Here is a 24,588-nt window from a genome sequence, read left to right as displayed (position 1 = left end):
TACTAAAAATACAAAAAATTAGCCGGGCGTGGTGGTGCGTGCCTGTAATCCCAGTTACTCAAGAGGCTGAGGCAGGAGAATCGCTTGAACACAGGAGGCGGAAGTTGCGGTGAGCTGAGATCGCACCACTGCACTCCAGCCTGGGCAACAAGAGCAAAATCCCGTCTCAAAAGCAAATTAACAAACAAAAAACATTGAGGAAACTCTTCATGTACTGAAGTATAAATAATTTGAGATATACTAAGAGGAAAAAACAAGCAAGGTACAGAACTGTGTGTGAAGGATGCTGACATGCATGAAAACCACATGTACACATGGAAAATTGCTGGAAAAATACACACATTGATAAAAGTAGTTGCACTTTTGATGTGATTTGAATTGTGGATTACATACATGTATTACTTTTTCATTTTTTTTTTTTTTTTTTTTGAAACAGCGTCTTGCTCTGTCGCCCAGGCTGGAGTGCAGTGACGCAATCTCAGCTCACTGCAACCTCCGCCTCCCAGGTTCAAATGATTCTCCTGCCTCAGCCTTTCAAGTAGCTGGGACTACAGGTGCATGCCACCATACCCGGCTAATTTTTGTATTTTTAGTAGAGATGGGGTTTCACCATGTTGGCCAGGCCAGTCTCGAACTCCTGACCTCAGATGATCCTCCCTCCTTGGCCTCCCAAAGTGCTGGGATTGCAGGTGTGAGCCACCCCGCTTGGACTTTTTTTTTCTTTTCTTTTTTTGAGATGGAGTCTTGCTCTGTCACCCAGGCTGGAGTACAGTAGTGCGATCTTGGCTCACTGCAACCTCCAAGTCCTGGCTTCAAGCGATATTCCTGCCTCAGCCTCCAGAGTAGCTGGGATTACAGGCACGTGCTGCCATACCCAGCTAATTTTTGTATTTTTAGTAGAGATGGGGTTTCACCATGTTGGCCAGGCTGGTCTTGAACTCCTGACCTCATGATCTGCCCTCCTTGGCCTCCCAAAGTGCTAGGATTACAGGTGTGAGCCACCACGCCCAACCTTTTTAGACGGAGTCTCACTGTCTCTCAGGGTGGCGTGCAGTGGTGCGATCTCGGCTCACTGCAATCTCTGCGTCCTAGGTTCAAGTGATTCTCCTGCTTCAGCCTCCAGAGTAGCTGGGATTACAGGCACGTGCCACCACGCCCAGCTAATTTTTGTATTTTTAGTAGAGACAGGGTTTCACTATGTTGGCCAGGCTGGTCTCAAATTCCTTGACCTCAAGTGATCTGCCCGCCTTGGCCTCCCAAAGCACTGGGATTACAGGTGTGAGCCACTGCACCTGGCCTACTTTTTCCATTTCAGAAACTTCATTTTTGAAGAGCACTGGTTTTTGTTTTTGAGACAGAGTCTCACTCTGCTGCTAGCCTGGAGTGCAGTGGTGCAATTGCGGCTCATTGCAGCCTCAACCTCCTGGGCTCAAGCGATCCTCCCACCTCAGCTTCCTCAGTAGCTGGGAGCACAGATGCACACCACCTGTATTTTTTGTAAAGATGGAGTTTCACCATGTTGCCCAGGCTAGTGAAGATCACTAGTTCTGTAACTGATCATATCTGGGTTAGATCCTGGGCCTGTTTATTTACTGATTACTATGGTCTGAATGTTTATAGACCAGCCCTCTACCCCATCACCCACCACACCAAGATTCACGTGTTGAAACCTAATCCCCAACATGATGGTAATTGGAGGTGGGGCCTTTGAAAGGCGATTAGGTGATTAGGTGAATGGGATTTGTGCCCTTATGTATTTTTTTTTCTTTTCACAAACCTGCTGAGCTTCTCACTGTGCCTTCATAAAAGAGACCCCAGAGAGCTGCCTTGCCCCTTCCGCCATGTGACATTAGAGAAAAGATCGCTATCTAGGAAGTTTGCCCTCAACAGACACTGAATCTGCTGGTACCTTGATCTTGAATTTCCCAGCTTCTAGAACTGTGATAAATAAATTTCTGTTGTTTATAAGCCACCCAGTTGATGCCATTTTGTTATATATGGCAGCCAGAACGGACTAAGAAAGTGACAGTGACCATGTAAACTTCATTCCTCTGCACCTCAGTGTCCTCCTCTGTAAAATGGAACACAACTGTACATGCAAAATCAAGTTGCAAGAGTAGACCAGGTGTGGTGGCTCCAGATCGAGGCTACAGTGAGCCATGTTTGAACCAATGCACTCCAGCCTGGATGACAAAGGGAGACAGTCTCAAAAAAAAAAAAAAAAAAAAAAGAGGCTGGGCACTGTGGCTCATGCCTGTAATCCCAACACTTTGGGAGGCTGAGGCAGGCAGATCACTTGAGGTCAGGAGTTTGAGACCAGCCTGGCCAACGTGGTGAAACCCCATCTCTATTAAAAATACAAAAATTAGCTGGGCGTGGTGGCACGCGCCTGTAGTCTCAGCTACTCGGGAGGCTGAGGCAGGAGAATCGTTTGAACCCGGGAGGTGGAGGTGGCAGTGATCCAAGATCCTACCACTGCACTCCAGCCTGGGTGACAGAGCGAGACTCAGTCTCGGAAAAAAAAAAAAAGAAAGAAAAAAAATAGGAGATTAAGCCTCATATCTATGAGTCAGACTAGGAGTGTATGCCTTAAAGCCAAGATACCATTTCTTTGATGGTGATGACCTTGGGCAAGTTCCCTCCCTTCCCTGGGCCTGCTTCCTCAGCTGTAAAAAAGGAGAGGCCAACAGTACCTCCCTCCAAGGTGGATGGGGGGCCTGGGCCCCAGGAAGCAGGTGGCAGCTCCCACTCTAGGGGCACGCCCTACATGCTGGGCACTGGCAGGTGGTTTCCAGCTATCCGCTGCTGCCACAGTGACGTGTTATGATTGGTGAGAAGGGGAGATATTCCACTGCAATGACGCTCAGACCGGGAGGGGGACCCAGACAGGCCACTTCCCCAAGAAGACACAGACACACTCTGTAAGTTACAATAAAAAAAACCTTCCAAAAAGAAATCCTTCAGTATCTTCCAGCCCCTCCCTCCCTCCTTTCCTCCCTCCCTCTTCTAACACCAGGTCAGCCCAGTGTGATTCCCACAGAGGCCAGGGCGTCAGTGGCCCAGGTGGGACAGAGGGTGGGATCCCCGTACATGGTGCCCATAAAGTCCCGCACAAAGTCCGGGAAGCGCTTCTCCACGATGCTGGTGCGGACGGCGCTCATGAGCTGCAGCTGCGGGGAGGGGAGGTCAGCGTGGGGCATATGCACCTAGGACACCCCCGCCCGCCTTGCCCCGGGCACTGGCTCACCTGGTAGGCGATGTTGTGGACCGTGAGGTGGTGCAGCGCGGCCGTGTTGTCACTGTGCAGCAGTGCGTGCAGGAAGGCGCGGCTGTGCCTGTAGAGCGGCAGGGGACAGCTCAGCACAGCCAGGCCCTGTCCCTTCCACGCCCTGCCCCAGCTCCCAGTGCCATGCTGCCTACTTTTGGCATGTGGGGCAGGTGCACTCCGGGTCTATGGGGCCGAAGTCCTTCTCAAACACCTTCTTCCTCAACTGCAGGTTCCCAGTGGGCACCAGGGCAGAGCCAAAGCGCTGTGGGAGAGGAAGGGCAGGGAAAGGGGGGTCACCCAGGGCTTCATTCTCCCCGCCCCCCACCCCTAACCTTGCCTCCCTAGTCCCCCACCCGTCTCCCGCCCTGACCTCCTTCTGCCAGAGCCTCACCGCTGTCCGTGTGGGGAAGACGCAGTCGAACATGTCACATCCAAGAGCCACGCAGACTACCAGATCAGTGGCATAGCTGGGGTTGCAGCCATAACAGGAGGGGGCAGAGAACCTCAGGGGCTTCCCAGGGCCCCTCCCAACCCTCACACTGCCCCAGACTGGGCCATATTCCCTCAGAATGGCCCCCAAGGGACAGCCACGTCTTCCTAGTCTCCTCAGATCAGACCTGTGTCCGTTTCCCCCAAATGCCACTCCCCCAAGCAGTGTAGGGGGTCCCCAGAAATCCACTCCCCACAGGTAGGGCTCTGGCTCTCCTATCCACAACATACCCGACCCCCATCAGATATCGGGGCTTGTCCTTCGGCAGCCGAGAGGTGCTCAGCGCCACCATCCGCCAGAACTGAGACTTGCTCTCACCCCCGCTCAGGCCCCCGATGGCGAAGCCAGGCACGTCTCGCTTGGTCATCTCTGAGGGTACAGGGTAAGGTGAGGACCACAGAAGAGGAAATGCGCCTGGTCTTCAATCCCAGAACACACCCTGCCCAGACTTCCAGAGTCGCTCAGGGAGAGAGTCAGAGAAACAGACAGAGACAGAAAGACAGACAGAGGCAGAGATGGAGACAGAGACAGAGAGGGAGACAGAGGAGAAGGTCCATCAGTCTGTCTGTCTAGGGGCTGGAACTGCTGCTGATCTCAGCTAACATTTATTGAGTGCCTGCTGTATGCAAGACCCTTTCCTTCAGTGCTCAGAAGAGGCACAGCCCACAGTCCCTTAGCTGAAACTGTTGGAACCAGATGTGTTTCAGAATTCAGAATTTTCCAGATTTGAGAACAGTAAACATCCCACATGCTGAGTAACAACAGCTGTCAGGTTAGGCGCAGTGGATCATGCCTGTCATCCCAGCACTGTGGGAGGCCAAGGCAAGCAGATCACTTGAAGTCTGGTGTTGAAGAACAATCTGGCCAACATGGTGAAACCCTGTCTCTACTAAAAATACGAAAAGTAGCCATGCGTGGTGGTGCATGCCTGTGGTCCCAGCTACACAGGAGGCTGAGGCAGCAGAATCACTTGAACCTGGGAGGTAAAGGTTGTAGTGAGCCAAGATCACACCACTGCATTCTAGCCTGGGCGACAAAGTGAGACTCCGTCTCAAAAAAGAAAAAAGGGCCGGGCGCAGTGACTCATGCCTATAATCCCAGCACTTTGGGAGGCTGAGGCAGGCAGATTACGAGGTCAGGAGTTCGAAAGCAGGCTAACCAACATGGTGAAACCCTGTCTCTACTAAAAAATACAAAAATTAGCCGTGTGTGGTGATGGGCGCCTGCAGTCCCAGCTACACAGGAGGCTGAGGCAGGAGAATTGCTTGAACCTGAGAGGCGGAGGTTGCAGTGAGCCGAGATCACCCGACTGCACTCCAGCCTGGGTGACAGAGCGAGACTCCATCTCAAAAACAAAACAAAACAAAACAAAACAAAACAACAACAACAAAAAACACCCAATAGCCTGTCATCAAACACTGTAATATTTGTGCAACAAAATATGTGAAGACTTGGTTGGTGGAGGAAAGGGGAGTGAGAGCATTAGGACAAATACATAACGCATGCGGGGCTTAAAACCTAGATGACGGTCTGATGTGTGCAGGAAACCACCATGGCACATTTACAGCTGTGTAACAAACTTGCACGTTCTGCACATGTATCCCAGCACTTAAATTTTTTTTTTTCGAGACAGAGTTTTGCTCTTGTCACCCAGGCTGGAGTGCAGTGGCACCATCTTGGCTCACTGCAACCCTCGCCTCCCGGGTTCAAGTAATTCTCCTGCCTCAGCCCCCCGAGTAGCTGGGATTACAGTTGCCCGCCACCATGCCCGGCTAATTTTTTGTATTTTTAATAGAGACAGGGTTCCGCCATTTTGGGCAGGCTGGTCTCGAACTCCTGACCTCAGGTGATCCGCCCACTTCGGCCTCCCAAAGTGCCAGGATTACAGGCGTGAGCCACCACGCCCGGCCAAAGTAAAATTTAAAAAATAAAAATAGGCTGGGCACGTGGCTCATGCCTGTAATCCCAGCACTTTGGGAGGCCAAGGCATGTGGATCACGAGGTCCGGAGTTTGAGACCAGCCTGGCCAACATGGTGAAACCCCATCCCTACTAAAAAGACAAAAATTGGTCGGGCGTGGTGGCTGGTGCCTATAATCCCAGCTACTCGGGAGGCTGAAGCAGGAGAATCGCTTGAAACCAGAAGGCAGAGGTTGCAGTGAGCCGAGATGGCGCCACTGCACTCCAGCCTGGACAACAAGAGCAAAACTCCGTCTCAAAATATAAAAAATAAATAAAAATAAAAATATGTGAAGACTTGTAACAGCTGGGATAAAAAATGAGAGATCTAAGTTAGCCATGAAATGAGCTGCAAATTTTTCAGGGCATTCTAAGTTTTTTCTCTTTTCTTTTCTTCTTTTTTTTTTTTTTTTTTTGAGACAGGGTCTCACTGTGTTACCCAGACTGCAGTACAGTGATGTCATCATAGCTCACTGCAGCCACCAACCCCTGGGCTCAATCAAGCGATCCTCCCACCTCAGCCTCCCAAGTATCTAGGCTCACAGGCACGCACTCCCATGCTTGCGTGCAAATTTTCTTTTTTTCTTTTTTTTGAGACGGATTCTTGCTCTGTCGCCCAGGCTGGAGTGCAGTGGTGTGATCTCAGCTCACTGTAACCTCCACCTCCCGGGTTCAAGTGATTCTCCTGCCTCAGCCTCCCGAGTAGCTAAGATTACAGGTGCCCACCACCATGCCTGGCTAATTTTTTTTTTTTTTTTTTTTGAGATGGAGTCTCACTTTGTTGCCCAGGCTGGAGTGCAGTGGCACGATCTCGGCTCACTACAAGCTCCATCTCCCAGGTTCACACCATTCTCCTGCCTCTGGGACTACAGGCGCCTGCCACCACACCCAGCTAATTTTTTCTATTTTTTAGTAGAGATGGGGTTTCACCATGTTAGCCAGGATGGTCTCGATCTCCTGACCTCATGATTCGCCCGCCTCAGCCTCCCAAAGTGCTGGGATTACAGGTGTGAGCCACCACGCCCGGCCTAATTTTTGTATTTTTAGTAGAAACGGGGTTTCATCATGTTGGCCAGGCTGGTCTCGAACTCCTGACCTCATGATTTGCCCGCCTTGGCCTCACAAAGTACTGAGATTATAGGTGTGAGCCAGCATGCCTGGCCCAATTCTCTTTTTTTAGAGATGGGATCTCACTATGTCACCCAGACTGGTCTCAAACTCCTGGCCTCAAGCAATCCTCTTGCCTTGGCCTCCTAAAGTGCTGGGATTCAGGTGTGAGCTATGGCACCCGGCCAGTGTTCTGGATTTTAGACTTTCGCTCTGAGGACCTGGATGACACAGAAGGGGCTGCAGAATTGTACTATTGTTCAACTTGCCTGAAACAAGAGGAAATTGAGGCTTGCAGAGCTTAAACCACTAGTCCAAGGCCACATATGCCAAAGGCTGGATTCAAACCTGGGTCTGGCCTCCAAGCCCAGGCTTACCGTGTGCCCCAGCTGCCCAGTTCAACCCGAAGAGGCCATGCCATCAAGAATGCAGATGTTGGCCAGGTGCGGTGGCTCATGCCTGTAATCCCAGCACTCTGGAGGCCAAGGTGGGTGGATCACGAGGTCAGGAGTTCAAGACCAGCCTAGCCAACATGGTGAAACCGTGTCCCTACTAAAAATACAAAAATTAGCCAGGCATGGTGGTGCATGCCTGGAATCTCAGCTACTCAGGAGGCTGAGGCAGGAGAATCACTTGAAACCGGAAGGCGGAGGTTGCAGTGACCTGAGATCACGCCACTGCACTCCAGCCTGGGCAAGAAGAGCGAAACTCTGTCTCAAAAAAAAAAAAAAAAGAAAGAAAAAAGGAATGCAGGCGTTGTCTGGGGCCAGGTTTTGAAGGTAATGTGAGCAGTGGTACCAACTGGACACAGGGTGTTTACATGCAGATTCCTAGGCCTTCCCTAGCTCCAACTCTGGTCAGATCATGGGAAGGGGAGCTGCATTTTACCAGGACTTCCAGTAGTTTGTGCTGGGGCAAGTAAGCCTCAGAGAACTTTGAGAAGCGCCCCTTAGGGCGGTGCTTGTCAAACTGCAGGTGGGTGAGAAATGACTTCGATGAAGCACGGGTTGTTGTTGTTTTTAAATGAAAGAGAAAAGAAAACACCAGAAAGCATTCCATGTAAAAATGTAATGCATGGCTGGACACACCAGCGTGCACCTATATTCCAAGCACTTTGGAAAGCTGAGGCAGGATTGCTTGATCCCAGGAGTTTGAGGCTGCAGTGAGCTTTGACCTAGCCACTGCACTCCAGGAGGAGCAACAGAGTTAAGACCGTGTTTCAAAAATAAATGAATAGACCACGCGCGGTGGCTCATGCCTGTAATCCCAGCACTTTGGGAGGCCGAGGCAGGAGGATCACAAGGTCAGGAGTTTGAAACCAGCCTGGCCAAAATGGTGAAACCCTGTGTCTACTAAAAATACAAAAATTAGCCGGGCGTGGTGGTGGGTGCCTATAGTCCCAGCTACTCAGGAGGCTGAGGCAGGAGAATAGATTGAACCCGGGAGGCAGAGGTTGCAGGGAGGCAGAGGTTGCAGTGAGCCAAGATCACGCCGCAGCACTCCAGCCTGGGCGACAGTGCAAGACTCCATCCCCCCCCAAAAAAAAAAAGTAAAATAAATAAATAAATAAATAGGCTGGGCACGGTGGCTCATGACTATAATCCCAGCACTTTGGGAGGCCGAGGGGGGTGGATCACCTGAGACTCCGTCTCAAAAAAAAAACAAAAACAAACAAATAAAAAAACTGGAAGACCATTAACTACTGGAATCATGGCCATTCTCTCAATACATTCTACTGCACGTGGCCCGAGAGCCTTTGCTCCGGCTATTTTTTCTAGCGCAGTGCCCTTCCACCCATGAGCAATCCAGTCCCACCATACGCCAGGCCCATGTGGGGACCTCCGCGATGGCCAAACCCTGGGCCTGCCAGCGCACGGCTCTACCTTCAAGGCAGGTGGCCCGGAGATCTGCGTCCAGCCCACCCTGGATAATGGCGAAGAGGTACTGCTTGTCCGGCCGCTGATGGGCTGCAATGCACCGGTCCAGCCAGCGGATTGACCTGCAACAGGGCCCCAGTCACAAGCCCCAGGGGCCTGGTGAGGGGGTAGGAGACAAGGCTACAGGGACCAGGATCCCTTCCCACCACGTATCCCACACATGCACACAGCATATACACACCTGTACATGGCCTCCTCCACACGTGGACCAGTCACAGTACTGCTAACCACGTCGTCCAGCTGCATGATGATGTCCGAGCCTGATGGTGAGATGGGGGCAACATCACTGGGAAAGCCCGCAGTGCTTGGGGAAAGCCTGCTGTCACATGGGGACAAGTTGGACCTCCCTAAGAGCATCCCCCCATCCCCCGTCTTGCCAACTCCCACGTGACTTTCTCAGTCTGTTTATACAGCAGCCAGAAGGAGCTTTACAGAATGTGCCTTTGATCCTGCCTCTCCCCAGCTTAAAATCCTATCCTGTTACACAAAATAAAATCCTAAAATATACAAAGGGATTCCTTGCTATGTGGCGTGCCACAGCAAGACCGGAAACCAAACATCCATCAGCAGGGCTCTGCTGGCCGGGTGCGGTGACTACGCCTGTAATCCCAGCACTTGGGGACGCCAAGGCAGGCAGGTCATCTGAGGTCAGGAGTTCAAGACCAGCCTTGCCAACATGGTGAAACCCCATCTCTCCTAAAAACACAAAAATTAGCCAGATGTGATGGCACGTGCCTGTAGTCCCAGCTGCTTGGAAGGCAGAGACAGGAGAATAGCTTGAATCTGGGAGACAGAGGTAGCAGTGAGCCAAGATTGTGCCACTGCACTCCAGCCTGGATGACAGAGCAAGGCTGTGTTAAAAATAAATAAATAAAAAAAATTTAAAAAAAAAAAAAAAAAAAAAAAAAAAGCCGGGCGCAGTGGCTCACGCTTGTCATCCCAGCATTTTGGAAGGCCAACCCAGGTGGATCATTTGAGGTCGGGAGTTCGAGACCAGCCTGGCCAAGGTGGTGAAACCCCATCTCTACTAAAAATACAAAAATTAGCCGGGCGTGGTGGTGTATTCCTGTAATCCCAGCTACTCAAGAGGCTGAGGCAGGAGAATCGCTTGAACCCGGGAGACGGAGGTTGCAGTGGGCTGAGATTGCACCACTGCACTCCAGCCAGGGCGACAGAGCGAGACGCCTTCTCAAAAAAAAAAAAAAGTGCTAAGATTATAGGCATGAGCCACTGTGCACAGCATAGTGGTTTAGTGGCATAAAATGAAACCTGATGACCTATATAATCCAAACACTTTGGAAGGCCCAGGCGGAAGGATCACTTGAGCCCAGGAGTTCGACACCAGCCTGGGCAACACAGAGAGACCCCATCTCCATTATTAAGAAAATAAATAGATGAAAAAAAGTTAAAATAAAAAAGAACAGGCCACAGCCGGGAGCACTGGCTCACGCCTGTAATCCCAGCACTTTGGGAGGCCGAGGCGGGTGGATCACGAGGTCAGGAGATCGAGACCATCCTGGCTAACACAGTGAAACCCCATCTCTACTAAAAATACAAAAAATTAGCCGGGCGTGGTGGCGGGGGCCTGTAGTCCCAGCTACTCGGGAGCCGAGGCAGGAGAATGGTGTGAACCCGGGAGGCGGAGCTTGCAGTGAGCCAAGATCGCACCACTGCACTCCAGCCTGAGTGACAGAGCGAGACTCCGTCTCAAAAAAAAAACAAAAAAGAACAGGCCAGGCCTGGTGGCTCGCGCCTGTAATCCCAGCACTTTGGAAGGCCAAGGCAGGTCAATCACTTGGGATCGGGAGTTCAAGACCAGCCTGGCCAATATGGTGAAACCCTGTCTCTACAACAAATACAAAAATTAGCCCGGCATGGTGGCATGCACCTGAAGTCCCAGCTACTTGGGAGGCTGAGGCAGGAGAATCGTTTGAACCCAGGAAGCAAAGGTTGCAGTGAGCCAAGATCACACCACAGTACTCCAGCCTGGGTGACAGAGCGAGATTGCGTCTCAAAAAAGAAAAAAAGGGGCAGGCATGGTGACTCACGCCTGTAGTCCCAGCATTTTGGGAGGCCGAGATGGGTGGATCACCTTAGGTCAGGAGTTCGAGACCAGCCTGGCCCACTTGGTGAAACCCCGTCTCCACTAAAAATATAAAAACTAGCCGGGTGTGGTGGTGGGCACCTGTAATCCCAGCTACTCGGGAGGCTGCAGCAGGAGAAGTGCTTGAACCCAGAAGACAGAGGTTGCAGTGAGCCAACACAGTGCCACTGCACTCCAGCCTTGGTCAAAGAATGAGACTCCTTCTCAAAAAAGAAAAAAAAAGAAAGACGAAAAAATAAATGGGGTTGGGTGCGGTGGCTCACGCCTGTAATCCCAGCCCTTTGGGAGGCTGAGGCAGGTGGATCACCTGAAGTCAGGAGTTCGAGATCAGCCTGACCAACAAGGTGAAACCCCATCTCTACTAAAAATACAAAAATTAGCCAGGCGTGGTGGCAGGCACCTGTAGTCCCAGCTGCTGGGGAGGCTGAGGCAGGAGAATAGCTTAAATCCGGGCAGCAGAGGTTGCAGTGAGCCAAGATCGAGCCATTGCACTCCAGCCTAGGTGACAGAGCGAGACTCCATCTCAAAAAAAAAAAAAAAAAAAAAAAAATTACAACATTCATTAAATAACTAGGACTTTAGCTGGGCGTGGTGGCTCACACCTGTAATCCCAGCACTTTGGGAGGCTGAGGCAAGCGGATCACCTGAGGTCAGGAGTTCAAGACCAGCCTGACCAACATGGAGAAACCCCGTCTCTACTAAAAATACAAAATTAGCCGGGCATGGTGGCGCATGCCTGTCATCCCAGCTACTCGGGAGGCTGAGGCAGGAGAATTGCTTGAACCCAGAAGGCAGAGGTTGCTGTGAGCCGAGACTGTGCCATTGCACTCCAGCCTGGGCAACAAGAGCAAAACTCGGTTTCAAAAAAAAAAAAAAAAAGAGGCCAGGCACGGTGGCTCACACCTGTAATCCCAGCAATTTGGGAGGCCAAGGCGGGTGGATCACGAGGTCAGGAGATCGAGACCATCCTGGCTAACATGATGAAACCCAGTCTCTAGCAAAAATACAAAAAAATTAGCCGGGCGTGGTGGCAGGTGCCAGTAGTCCCAGCTACTCAAGAGGCTGAGGCAGGAGAATGGCGTGAATCCACTGCACTCCAGCCTGGGCGACAGAGCAAGACTCCGTCTCAAAAAAAAAAAAAAAAAAAAAAGGCCAGGCACAGTTGCTCACGCCTGTAATCCCAGCACTTTGGGAGGCGGAGGCGGGCGGATCACGAGGTCAGGAGATCGAGACCATCCTGGCTAACACAATGAAACCCCGTCTCTAGTAAAAATACAAAAAAATTAGCCGGGCGCAGTGGCAGGCGCCTGTAGTCCCAGCTACTCCGGAGGCTGAGGCAGGAGAGTGGCATGAACCCAGGAGGCGGAGCTTGCAGTGAGCTGAGATTGCGCCACTGCACTCCAGCCTGGACAACTAAGCAAGACTCCGTCTCCAGGAAAAAAACAAAAAAAAACACATGGCGGCTGGCACAGTGGCTCATGCTTGTAACATGGGCACTTTGAGTGGTCAAGGCAAAGGACTGTTTGTAGGCAGGAGTTCAAGACCAGCCCAGGTAATGTAGTGAGACTCTCATCTCTACAAAAAATTTTTGGCCAGGCATGGTGGCTCACGCCTGTAATCTCAGCACTTTGGGAGGCCAAGGCAGGCAGATCGCTTGAGGTCAGGAGTTCAAGACCAGTCTGGCCAACATGGTGAAACCCTGTCTCTACTAAAAATACAAAAAACTAGCTGGGTGTGGTGGCGTGCACCTGTAATCCCAGCTACTTGGGAGGCTGAGGCAGGAGAATTGCTTGAGGCCAGGAGGCAGAGGTTGCAGTGACCTGAGATTGTGCCACTGTACTCTAGCCTGGGTGACAGAGTGAGACTCTGTCTCAAAATAATACATAAAAATAAATAAACATAAAAAAATAAACTTATAGGCCGGGCACAGTGGCTCACACCTGTAATCCCAGCACTTTGGGGGACCAAGATGGGCAGATCACTTGAGGTCAGGAGTCCATAACCAGCCTGGCCAACATGGTGAAACCCCATCTCTACTGAAAATACAAAAATTAGCTGGGTGTGGTAGCGGGCACCTGTAATCCCAGCTACTCGGGAGGCTAAAGCAGGTGAATTGCTTGAACCAGGAGGCAGTGTTGCAGTGAGTCACGATCGCGCCTCGGCCTCCCAAAGTGCTGGGATTACAGGCATGGCCACCGCACCCAGCACGCGGCTTCTTTTCTTATAAGGGCTTTTGTTATAGGGGCTTCAGCCATGAATCTAAGAAGAAAAAATATTTCTTCCTCCCTACAGCATCAATCTATTAGAATGATGAGGGGAAGAGGGGTGTTGACCTTGTGTTGCCATGGTTCTTTACAAGGTTGAGAAAATGTTAAACCTCTTTATCAAGAAATGGGGATATTGGGCCAGGCATGGTGGCTCACACCTATAATCCCAGCACTCTGGGAGGCCGAAGTAGGTGGATCACTTGAGGTCAGGAGTTTGAGACCAGCCTTGCCAACATAGTGAAACCCGTCTCTACAAAAAATACAAAAAGCAGTTGTAATCCCAGCTACTCAGCAGGCTGAGGCAGGAGAATCACTTGAACCCGGGAGGTGGAGGTTGCAGTGACTGGCTATCACACCATTGCACTCCAGCCTGGGCAACTCTGTCTCAAAAAAATAAAAATAAAAAAAATACCAGGCGTGGTGGCTCACGCCTGTAATCCCAGCACTTTGGGAGGCCGAGGCAGGTGGATCACCTGAGCTCAGGAGTTCGAGAGTAGCTTAACCAACATGGAGAAACCCTGTCTCTACTAAAAATACAAAATTAGCCAGGTGTGGTAGCACACACCTGTAATCCCAGCTACTCGGGAGGCTGAGTCAGGAGAATCACTTGAACCCGGGAGGTGGAGGTTGCGGTGAGCCGAGATCGCATCATTGCACTCTAGCCTGGGCAACAAGAGCAAAACTCCGTCTCAAAAAAAAAAAAAAAAAAAAAGGATATTGAGGATATGGGAGGAGCCTAAAGCCTCCCCAATCCTCTTGTTGCCACCATTATTTCAACAGGTATTTGTCCAATTAATTTGTTTTTTTTATTTTTTATTTTGGTAGAAACAGGGTCTCCCTGTATTGCCCAAGCTGGTCTCCAACTCCTGGCCTCAAGTGATCTTCCCGCCTCAGTTTCCCAAATTGCTGGGACTACAGGCATGAGCTTCCACGTCCAGTCTTAATTTGCTAATGAGAGAAAAACTGCAATAATAATACTTAAGCTACTACATGGCTGGGATGGAGATTTAGTAACATCATCTCATATGTACTTGTGGACAATTCTACCAAAGACCTGCTACTATTTACCCCCGTTTTGAGTTGGTTCAACTGAGGCTCAGCAAGGAGTGACCTGCTCAAAGCCACACAACACCTAAAGAACAGGCCCTGTGTAACCTTCACCCCCTGACAGACAGGGTAAGGGGGCGGCTCCCCAGGGTCCTCTCACCCAATGCATTCTGGATCTGCACGGATTTCTCCGGGCTCAGCAGGGTCTCATTGCCGTCGTAGGGGGAGCGGAAGCGGACGCCCTCCTCCGTCACCTCGGACAGAGACACCAGCGACACCATCTGGAAACCGCCGCTGTCCTAAGGGAAACCCCACCACAAAGCTGTCAGGGGGTGGAGATGGGGGACCCTTCACTCCAGAGAAGGGCCCTAGAAGGCCGGCTCTCTCCTCAGCTCACCGTTAGCAGATTATGAGGCCAATTCATGAAGCCGTGGAGACCGTTGGCTTTCTGGATCAGCTCGGGTCCCTGGGTTGATGGAAGAAAGTGTCAGGTTAGGGGTGACCGCGTCCCTGGGGGCCCTTCTTGGGAGACAGATCTGGCCAGCTTTAGTCCCTGCTGCTCTTTCACGCCCAGTACAAGGCCTGGTCATTGGGGGCGCTCAATACGGCTGGTCGATTGACTTTGGGAGGAGTGTCAGGGCCTGGAGGACGCTCCATGGCTCCCCACGCCTCAGCGCCTCGCCGCCTCCCCGCGCGGGCAGGGCCCACCCACCGGCCTTAGACCCAGATGGTAGGTATTGCCCAGGCAGATGCGGCAACCCAGAGCGTCCAGCTGTTCGGTCGTGATGCCCTTCATGGTGGCCTGCGTGCCCACTGGCATGAACACAGGAGTGGCCACTGTCCCATGCGGCAGCCGCAGCTCGCCTGCCCGGGCCCTGGAGCGGCTGCATTCGGCCACCAGCCGCATGATCCGTGGGGCCGACTCCAGGGAAGCCTGGGTGGCCGCTCCCGCCATCTTGACTGTCGGAACCACGTGGGCCGTACCACACAGTGGGCGGCGCCATGTTGGCTGCTGTCACGTGAACGCGCGACCCGTTCTGGAGCCCGGGAAAGCGTCGGGGGACCATGGCAACGGATTTGAACCACTGGTCCTGGCTGGGGGCCCATTTAACTCCTACCCGCAACACGGTGAAGCGAAGAATCAGAATTGAACTGGGAACGAATCCCATCCCTAGCACTTTCGAGCTACAATCAGAGACTCTCTTAGCCATAATTTTCTCTTGGATAAAATGTGGCGAATTACAGCATCTCGGCATAAAGTCGCTGTAAAGATTGAATAAAGGGCCGGGGGTGGTGGCTCACGCCTGTAATCCCAGCACTTTGGGAGGCCGAGGCGGGAGGATCACGAGGTCATGGGATTAAGACCATCCTGGCTAACACGGTGAAACCCCGTCTCTACTAAAAATACAAAAAATTAGCCGGACGTGGTGGCGGGCGCCTGTAGTCCCAGCTACTCTAGAGGCTGAGGCAGGAGAATGGCGTGAACCTGGGAGGCGGAGCTTGCAGTGAGCCGAGACCGCGCCACTGCACTCCAGCCTGGGCGATAGAGCGAGACTCGGTCACAAAAAAAAAAAAAAAAAAGATTGAATAAGGATGATGTATAGATCTTTACACAGTGCTTGGCCCAGGCTGCAGTGAGCTATTGGTGGCGCTTTTGTTGCAACTTGTTCATCGCTTTATACCAAGAAATCAGTACAGGACCTAGCACATAGTAAGTGCCCAGTTAGCATTAGTTTATTCAATAAAAGAAGGAGGCTGGGTGCAGTGGCTCACGCCTGTAATCCCATCAATTTGGGAGGCCAAGGCGGTAAATCAGTTGAGCCCAGGGGTTCGAGACCAGCCTGGACAAAATAATGAGACTTTGTCTCTACAAACGAAACAAAAAATTTAGCCAGGCGTGCTGGCGCCCTCTGTAGTCCCAGCTACTTGGGAGGCTGAAGCGAAAAGATCACTTGAACCAGGGAGACGGAGGCTGCAGTGAGCTGTGATCAAGCCAGTGCACTATAGCCTGGGCGACACAGTGAGACCTCTTCTCAAAAAATCTAAAAATTAAATAAGGAGTCCCAGATTTATAGAAGAAGCTAAGGCTCAGAACCTGGCCACAATTATTCCTTCATTCATTCAGCGTATACCTATATATACATACCAGACTAGCGCCAGACTCCATGCAGCAAGGAGAGGAAGGGTCACAGATTTATTGAGTGCTGGTTGTGTTCCATTTATAATAATAATAAATAAAGCCGGGCACAGTGGTTTTCTCCAGTAATCCCAGCATTTTGGGAGGCTCAGGAGGGTGGGTCATTTAAGGCGAGGAGTTTGAGACCAGCCTGGGCAACATGACGAGATCCCGTCTCTTCAAAACTAACAAAATACTAGACCAGTGTAGCGATGCGAGCCTGCAGTCCCAGCTACTTGAGAGGCTGAGACAGGAAGATCACTTAGGCCTAGAAGGTTGAGGCTCATGAGGCTGCAGGGAGCTGTAATCTTGCCACTGCACTCCAGCCTGGGTGACAGAGTGAGACCTTGTCTCAAAAACCAAACAAAACCTAATATATAACTATATAACCCCTGGCATGTGCAGTGGCTCAAACCTGTATTCCCAGCACTTTGAGAGGCCAAGACAGGAAGTTCGCTCAAGGCCAGGAGATTGAGACCAGCTTGAGTAATATAGCCAGACCCTGTCCGTAAAAAAAATTTAAAAATTGGCTGGGCGCGGTGTCTCATGCCTGTAATCCCAGCACTTTGGGAGGCCGAAGCAGGCAGATCATGAGGTCAGGAGTTCGAGACCAGCCTGGCTAACACAATAAAACCCTGTCTCTACTAAAAAAATACAAAAAATTACCTGGGCATGGTGGTGGGCGCCTGTAATCCCAGCTGTTTGGGAGGCTGAGGCAGGAGAATGGCTTGAACCTGGGAGGTGGAGCTTGCAGTGAGCTGAGATCGCGCCACTGCACTCCAGCCTGGGCGACAGAGCTAGACTCCGTCTCAAAAAAAAAAAAAAAAAGCTGGGCGCAGTGGCTCACGCCTGTAATCCCAGCACTTTGGGAGGCCGAAGCAGGCAGATCATGAGGTCAGCAGTTCGAGACCAGCCTGGCTAACACAATAAAACCCTGTCTCTACTAAAAAAATACAAAAAATTACCTGGGCATGGTGGTGGGCGCCTGTAATCCCAGCTGTTTGGGAGGCTGAGGCAGGAGAATGGCTTGAACCCGGGAGGTGGAGCTTGCAGTGAGCTGAGATCGCGCCACTGCACTCCAGCCTGGGCGACAGAGCTAGACTCCGTCTCAAAAAAAAAAAAAAAAAGCTGGGCGCAGTGGCTCACGCCTGTAATCCCAGCACTTTGGGAGGCCGAGGCGGGTGGATCATGAGGTCAGGAGATCGAGACCATCCTGGCTAACACGGTGGAACCCCGTCTCTACTAAAAATACAAAAAATTAGCTGGGTGCTGTGGCGGGCACCTGTAATCCCAGCTACTCTGGAGGCTGAGGCAGGAGAATGGCGTGAACCTGGGAGGTGGAGCTTGCAGTGAGCCGAGATCGCGCCACTGCACTCCAGCCTGGGTGACAGAGCGAGATTCCGTCTCAAAAAAAAAAAAAAAAAAAAAAAAATTAAGCGGGTGTGGCTGGGTGCGGTGGCTCATGCCTGTAATCCCAGTGCTTTGAGAGGCTGAGGCGGGCGGATGACCTGATGTTGGGAGTTCGAGACCAGCCTGACCAACGTGGAGAAACCCTGTCTCTACTAAAAATACAAAATTAGCCAGGCATGGTGGCGCATACCTGTAATCCCAGCTACTCAGAAGACTGAGGCAGGAGAATTGCTTGAACCTGGGAGGTGGAGTTTGCAGTGAGCCGAGATCATGTCATTGCACTCCAGCCTGGGTAACAAGAGCAAAACTCTGTCTCAAAAAGAAAAAAAATTTTAAAAATTAAAAAATTAACAGGGTGTGGGCCAGGCACGGTGGCTCACGCCTGTAATCCCAGCACTTTGGGAGGCCGAGGCGGGCGGATCACGAGGTCAGGAGTTCGAGACCAGCCTGGCCAATATGGTGAAACCCCGTCTCTACTAAAAAAATACAAAAATTAGCCAGGCCTGGGGGTGCGCGCCTGTAGTCCCAGCTACTCGGGAGGCCGAAGCAGGAGAATCGCTTGAACCCGGGAGGCAGAGGTTGAGCCGCGATCGCGCCACTGCACTCCAGCCTGGGCGACAAAGCGAGACTTCGTCTCAAAAAACAAAAACAAAAACAAAACAAAACAAAAACATTAACATGGTGTGGTGGCATGCCCCTGTAGTCTCAGCTACTCAAGAAGCTGAGCCAGGAGGATCACTTGAGCTGAAGAGTTGGCGGCTGCAGTGAGCTATGATTGGGCTACTGTACACCAGGCTGGGCAACAGAGTGAGACCCAAACCCTAAAAAAAAAGATAATAATAATATACAATATTATATAGTAATTGTTATCATTACAACTGGATCTGTTATCTGTCCTGGCCAGCAGAGAGCACTATTGTTCCAGAAGATGTCCTTTCAATTGTCTTAAACTGAGCTACTCTGGCCAAGAGGGTGTCTAAGGGAGCCTCAAGCCTCCCATCCTGTAAGAAAGGCTAAGGAGACCAGTTGCCCAGATGGTGGGGCATCCTTAGTAAGGCCACACCTGGAAAACCCACCTGGAAAACACCCCTGCCCACTAGCAAGCCAACCTCAGGGCCTTTGCACCTGCCTTTGTCTACAACACTCATCCTTTCTTTTCTCTTTTTTTTTTTTTTTTTTGAGACAGAATCTCACTCTGTTGCCCAGGCTGGAGTGTAGTGGCACAGTCTCAGCTCACTGCAACCTCCGCCTCCCAGGTTCAAGCGATTCTCCTATGTCAGCCTCTCAGTCAACCGGGATTACAGGTGCCTGCCGCCACACCTAGCTAATTTTTTTTTGAGACAGAGTCTTGCTCTGCTGCCCAGGCTGGAGCGCAGTGGCACAATCTCTGCTCACTAAAAGCTCCGCCTCCCGGGTCCACACCATTCTCCTGCCTCAGCCTCCTGAGTAGCTGGGACTACAGACGCCCGCCACCACGCCCGGCTAATTTTTTGTATTTTTAGCAGAGACCGGTTTTCACCATGTTAGCCAGGATGGTCTTGACCTCCTGACCTCATGATCCACACGCCCTGGCCTCCCAAAGTGCTGGGATTACAGGCGTGAGCCACCGCACCTGGCCATTTTTTTTTTTTTTTTTTTTTTGAGATGGAGTTTTGCTCTTGTTGCCCAGGCTGGAGTGCAATAGTGCAATCTTGGCTCACTACAACCTCCACCTCCCGGGTTCAAGTGATTCTCCTGCTTCAGCCTGCAGAGTAGCTGGAATTACAGGCATACGCCACCACGCCTGGCTAATTATTTTGTATTTTTAGTAGAGACGGGGTTTCTCCATATTGGCCAGTCTGGTCTTGAACTCCTGACCTCAGGTGATCCGCCCACCTTGGCCTCCCAAAGTGCTGGGATTACAGGTGTGAGCCACCGCGCCTGGCTAATTTTTGTTTTTAGTACAGATGAGGTTTCACCATGATGGCCAGCCTGGTCTCAAACTCCTGACCTCAAGCGATCCACCCATCTAGGCCTCCCGAAGTGCTGGGATACAGGTGTGAGCCACCGTGCCCAGCTAATATTTCTATTTTTCAAAATGTTTACCAGGCGCGGTGGCTCACGCCTGTAATTCCAGCACTTTGGGAGGCCAAGTTGGGTGGATCATACGAGCCCAGGAGTTAGAGATCAGCCTGGGCAACATGGCAAAAAAAAAAAAAAAAAAAAAAGTTTAAAAATTACCCATAATTCCAGCTACTTGGGAGACTGAAGCAGGAGGATTGCCACAGCGCCTGGCCAATATGTGTTTAAATCTGCTCCTTGCCAAGCTTTCTATGTTATTCTGATGCCCACTCAAGTTTCAGAACCACTGTTTTTCACTCTTGGCTGCACATAGAATTACCTGTGGAGTTTTAAACTATCTCTATGCCCAGACAACTTAAACTAAAATCTATGGTGAGTAGCTTATGTACTTTGGGACGATGAAGTAGGAGGATTGCTTGAGGCCAGAAATTAGAGTCGCCCAGGCTAGCATGCAATGGTGCGATCTTGGCTCACTGCAACCTCCACCTCCCGGGTTCAAGCAATTCTCCTGCCTCAGCCTCCTAAAGTAGCTGGGATTACAGGCGCCCACCACCATGCCCAGGTAATTTTTTGTGTTTTTAGTAGAGACAGGGTTTTGCAATATTGGCCAGGTTGGTCTCCAACTCCTGACCTCAGGTGATCCACCTGCCTCAGTCTCTCAAAGTGCTGGGATTACAGGCATGATCCACTGCACCTGGTCGATCATCTCTTAAAAAAAAAAAAAATCTATGGGGATGAGACTCAGTCATCAATTTTCTTTTGTTTTTTGTTTTAAGCCTCAAGGAATTTCTGTGTGCAGCCAATGTTGCCTCTCAGTGGTTTAGGTTCCAAAAACAGCATTTCATTATCTTATCCAATGTGAGTCTCTTTCCTTTCTGGGTGACCTTGTCTTGGAGCTCTGACCTGCTTGCAATTCTTGGTTATCCAAAGCTTCTGGAATGTTGGAGGGAATCCTCTGCATTTTAGAATGCAATCACCACGATTGGATGAATGGTTGATTGGATTAAGGGTTGCCTGGATTTGCTGTTCTGAAGCTAGTATAGCCCCTTCTTTTCTTGGCCACCTAACACCTGACCCCCCTCATACACCCCTGCATTGAGAGAATGTCATATCTTTTAAGGCTAAGCCTGCCTTTCCATAGAAGTTATAATTGACAGTTACGTTCCCAGCCTGCCCTGCAGCCAGGCTGCACAAGGCTCAGGTTCTGCCATTCACAATTTGGATCAAAAGCCAGTGGTGGTGGCCGGGCGCGGTGGCTCACACTTGTAATCCCAGCACTTTGGGAGGCCGAGACGGGCGGATAACCTGAGGTCGGGAGTTTAAGACCAGCCTGGCCAACATGGAGAAACCCCATCTCTACTAAAAATACAAAATTAGCCAGGTGTGGTGGCATATACCTATAATCCCAGCTACTAAGGAGGCTGAGGAAGGAGAATCGCTTGAACTTGGGAGATGCAGGTTGCGGTGATTTGAGATCGTGCCATTGCACTCCAGCCTGGGCAAGAAGAGTGAAACCCCGTCCCAAAACAAACAAACAAACAAACAAACAAAAAACGGCCAGTGGTAAGGAGAAACAGGCACTTGGGCTGGAAAACACTAGGGACAGGAGTCGGAGGCAGCTACATCCATGCTACAGAGATTCATGAAAATAAGAACAGTTTATGTCAAAACTGAAGCTACACTCAGGAAATTTATAGGTGGCTGCACATCTAGTGTCCAGCCACAGTAATCCTTGTAGCATAAACTACAGTCTCTGTACTTAGTCATTGTGACATTGGGCTATGTGTGGGGTTGGCGTTGGGGTACCACCACTGGCTGTGTAGCCCCTGATGCTGGTTCTCTGCCCCTTCTGGAGATCACTGTGCCACCTGACATTCTTATTACACACTTTTCAAGCATAGACAAACGTACAGAGAATTGCATAGTTATCACCTTGTAACCAATGACCTAGCTTCAACAATTATCAAAAGAGGCTTAATGCACCCGCTTAAACAGATATATTCTAGTCCGGACGCAGTGGCTCACGCCTGTAATTCCAGCACTTTGGGAGGCTGAGGCAAGTAGATCGCTTGAGCCCAGGAGTTGGAGACCAGCCTGGACAACACAGCGAAAACCCCATCTGTACTAAAAATACAAAAATTATACGGGCGCAGTGCTGCACACCTGTAGTCCCAGCTACTCGGGAGGCTGAGGCAGGAGGATAGCTCGAGCCCAGGAGGTGGAGACTGCAGTGAGCTACGATCGCACCACTGCACTCCAGCCTGGGCGACAGAGCAAGACCCTGTCTCGAAAAAACTAAAAATAAAATTATATACATACATACATATATAGAGAGGTCAATGTGTTCAGTAGGACAGGATAGTCAGGGCTGGGCTCACTGAGAAGGTGGGATTTGAGCCTGAAAGGAGGATGGAGGAGTCATGCCGAATCGGAGAGAGCATTCCAGGCCTCGTGAACAGTTAAGAGCAAAGGCCTGGAGGTGGGAATGTGTCTGGATTGTCTATTGTGAGCGCGGAGGTCAGTGTGGCTGGAGGTGAGCGGATGAGGGTGTGGAGGTGACGGCATGAAATCGTGAGAAGCCTTGGGCTTTCCTCTGAGCTGGATGGGACGGTAGGGCTTTCTCAGCCAACGTGGAGGGAAGTGGGCACTACCTATCACCCAGATAAACTGGGGATAGGGCGCAACGGAGGCTTGGTGGTCCCTGCTTTAGGGTGTTGGCACTGCCCACTTAGGAGAGCTGGGGGCGCCGTGAGCCTGCCGCTAGAGGCGGCGCTTGGTGTGCGGCTTCAGCACAGTGGACAGCGCCGTACCCGTTGCCTGGAGACCAGGAAAGCGGCCGCTCAGGGGGCGGAGCCTGCGCAAGCGCCCTATGAGGAGCGGCGCGCTCCTCGCCGTGACACATTCTGTGGGGGCGGGGCCTGCGAGTCCGGCCAATTAGAAGAGTGTGTTGCCGAGAGTGGTGGCGCTTGCCTGTAATCCCAGCTACTCAGGAGGCTGAGGCAGGAGAATTGTTTGAACCAGGGAGTCGGAGGTTGCAGTGAGTGAGCGGAGATCGCGCCCCTGCACTCCAGCCTGGGCGACAGCGAGACTCCGTCTCCAAGGAAAAAAGCCAAAAAAAAAAAGTTTGTTGACAACTCCAGGACGAAGAGAGTTTATACACAGGGCGGGGCCTGCGAAATCCCATCTAGAGTTGGAGCTTGTTGATTGCGCAAAGGAAGGAAGGGGCGGGGGTGTACCCGGAGCCTAGAGACCGGCGGGAAGTTTGGAAGCGGTGGTTTGCAGCGGCTAGGCCTGGGGCGGTTTCCGCGCTCTTCACATGGAGGCTTGCGCAGCATCCCAGGGTCGTGACTGGGGCTGTCAGATCCCGAAACTTGCCTTCTCTGGGATCGCCCGCGACTGCTCAGGGGAGCCCCCAAACAGGGGACTATATGGTTGGCCTTAGGGAGCGTGTGCTGAGGTCCTGGGTCCAGGATACGGACTTGTGAGCACTGACTGAGGAATACAGAACATTCAGGAGACGAGAGTTAGAGGTTTTGCTGAAATAAGGGTCCTTGGAGCCCTGAGTTCGGGTGGTCGTCTCGATAGCCTGGAGGATTTCTCCAGTTTATTCATCGGACGTATGGGGACTGTCCCTCTGTGACATTGCCACCCACCTACTGCCCTGTTGCCAAGCAAGATGACCTTAGGCGCCAGATCTGTTGAGAAGCCAAAGGACTGGCCCAAGACCTGGGAGTTCATGGACTTCTTGGCTACTGCGTGGAGAACGCTGGTCTCCCTGAGAATGAGAAGGACGGGCCCCCTTTTCTTTGACATATCGTTTTTAACCCTCTTGAGTCTGGGAACCCTTCCCTTATCAAGACCAGTGGACTCAGCCGCAAAAATCACTGTAAACCTCAGCTCTGATGTTCCAGAAGTCAAGCCTCTTGTCGTCTCCAGAGGCCCCATTCTCACCTCTCCCACACACCTACTCAGCTAAGCAACCAAAAGAACCGTACTGAGGCGCGGTGGCTCACAACGGTTAATTCCAACAGTTTCTGAGGCCGAAGAGAGGATGGCTTGAGGCCAGGAATTGGACACCAACCTGAGACCCTGCCTCTATGGAGAAAAACAAACATTAGCCAGGCAGTGTGGCCTGTAGTCCTAGATACTCAGGAGGATGAATGAGCCATGATGGCACCACTGCACACCAGACCGAGACCCTGTCTAAAAAAGTTTCAGCTGGGCGCGGTGGCTCATGCCTGCAATTCCAGCAATTTGGGAGGCTGAGGCAGGCGAATCACAAGGTCAGGAGTTCAAGACCAGCCTGGCCAACATGGTGAAACCCCGTCTCAACTGAAAATCCAAAAATTAGCCAGGCATAATGGCAGGCACCTGTAATCTCAGCTACTCGGTAGGATGAGGCAGGAGAATAGCTTGAACCCAGGATGCGGAGTTTGCAGTGGGCCGAGATCACTCCACTGCACTCCAGCCTGGGCAACAGGCTGTCTCAAAAACAAAACAAAACAAAACAAAACAAAAAACTGTAGGCCAGGCGCTGTGTGGCTCACGCCTGTAATCCCAGCACTTTGGGAGGCCGAGGCAGGTGGATCACGAGGTCAGGAGATCAAGACCATCCTGGCTAACACGTGAAACCCCGTCTCTACTAAAAATACAAAAAATTAGCCAGACGTGGTGATGGGCACCTGTAGTCCCAGCTAATCGGGAGGCTGAGGCAGGAGAATGGTGTGAACCCAGGAGACAGAGCTTGCAGTGAGCGGATATCA

General features: G+C 51.3%; 1 protein-coding gene across 1 annotated transcript; it reads right to left on the bottom strand.

Annotated features, from left to right (window-relative positions):
* Positions 1–2,922: 2,922 nt before the first annotated feature.
* Positions 2,923–15,217, bottom strand: QTRT1 (queuine tRNA-ribosyltransferase catalytic subunit 1). The gene is made up of 10 exons (XM_054463937.2): positions 14,891–15,217; positions 14,576–14,644; positions 14,339–14,477; positions 8,942–9,020; positions 8,707–8,822; positions 3,989–4,127; positions 3,660–3,735; positions 3,421–3,530; positions 3,248–3,335; positions 2,923–3,170 (listed from the first exon to the last, which is right to left on the bottom strand). Exons 1-10 carry the CDS (start codon positions 15,131–15,133, stop codon positions 3,018–3,020), a joined length of 1,212 nt encoding a protein of 403 aa, XP_054319912.2. The 5' UTR covers positions 15,134–15,217; the 3' UTR covers positions 2,923–3,017.
* Between the last annotated feature and the right edge of the window lie 9,371 nt (positions 15,218–24,588).

This window comes from Pongo pygmaeus, chromosome 20 (genome assembly GCF_028885625.2).
Source record: "Pongo pygmaeus isolate AG05252 chromosome 20, NHGRI_mPonPyg2-v2.0_pri, whole genome shotgun sequence".
Classification (NCBI taxonomy): Eukaryota; Metazoa; Chordata; class Mammalia; order Primates; family Hominidae; genus Pongo; species Pongo pygmaeus.
Note: the sequence above shows the minus strand (reverse complement) of the source record. Positions and strands in the feature narration are given on the sequence as shown.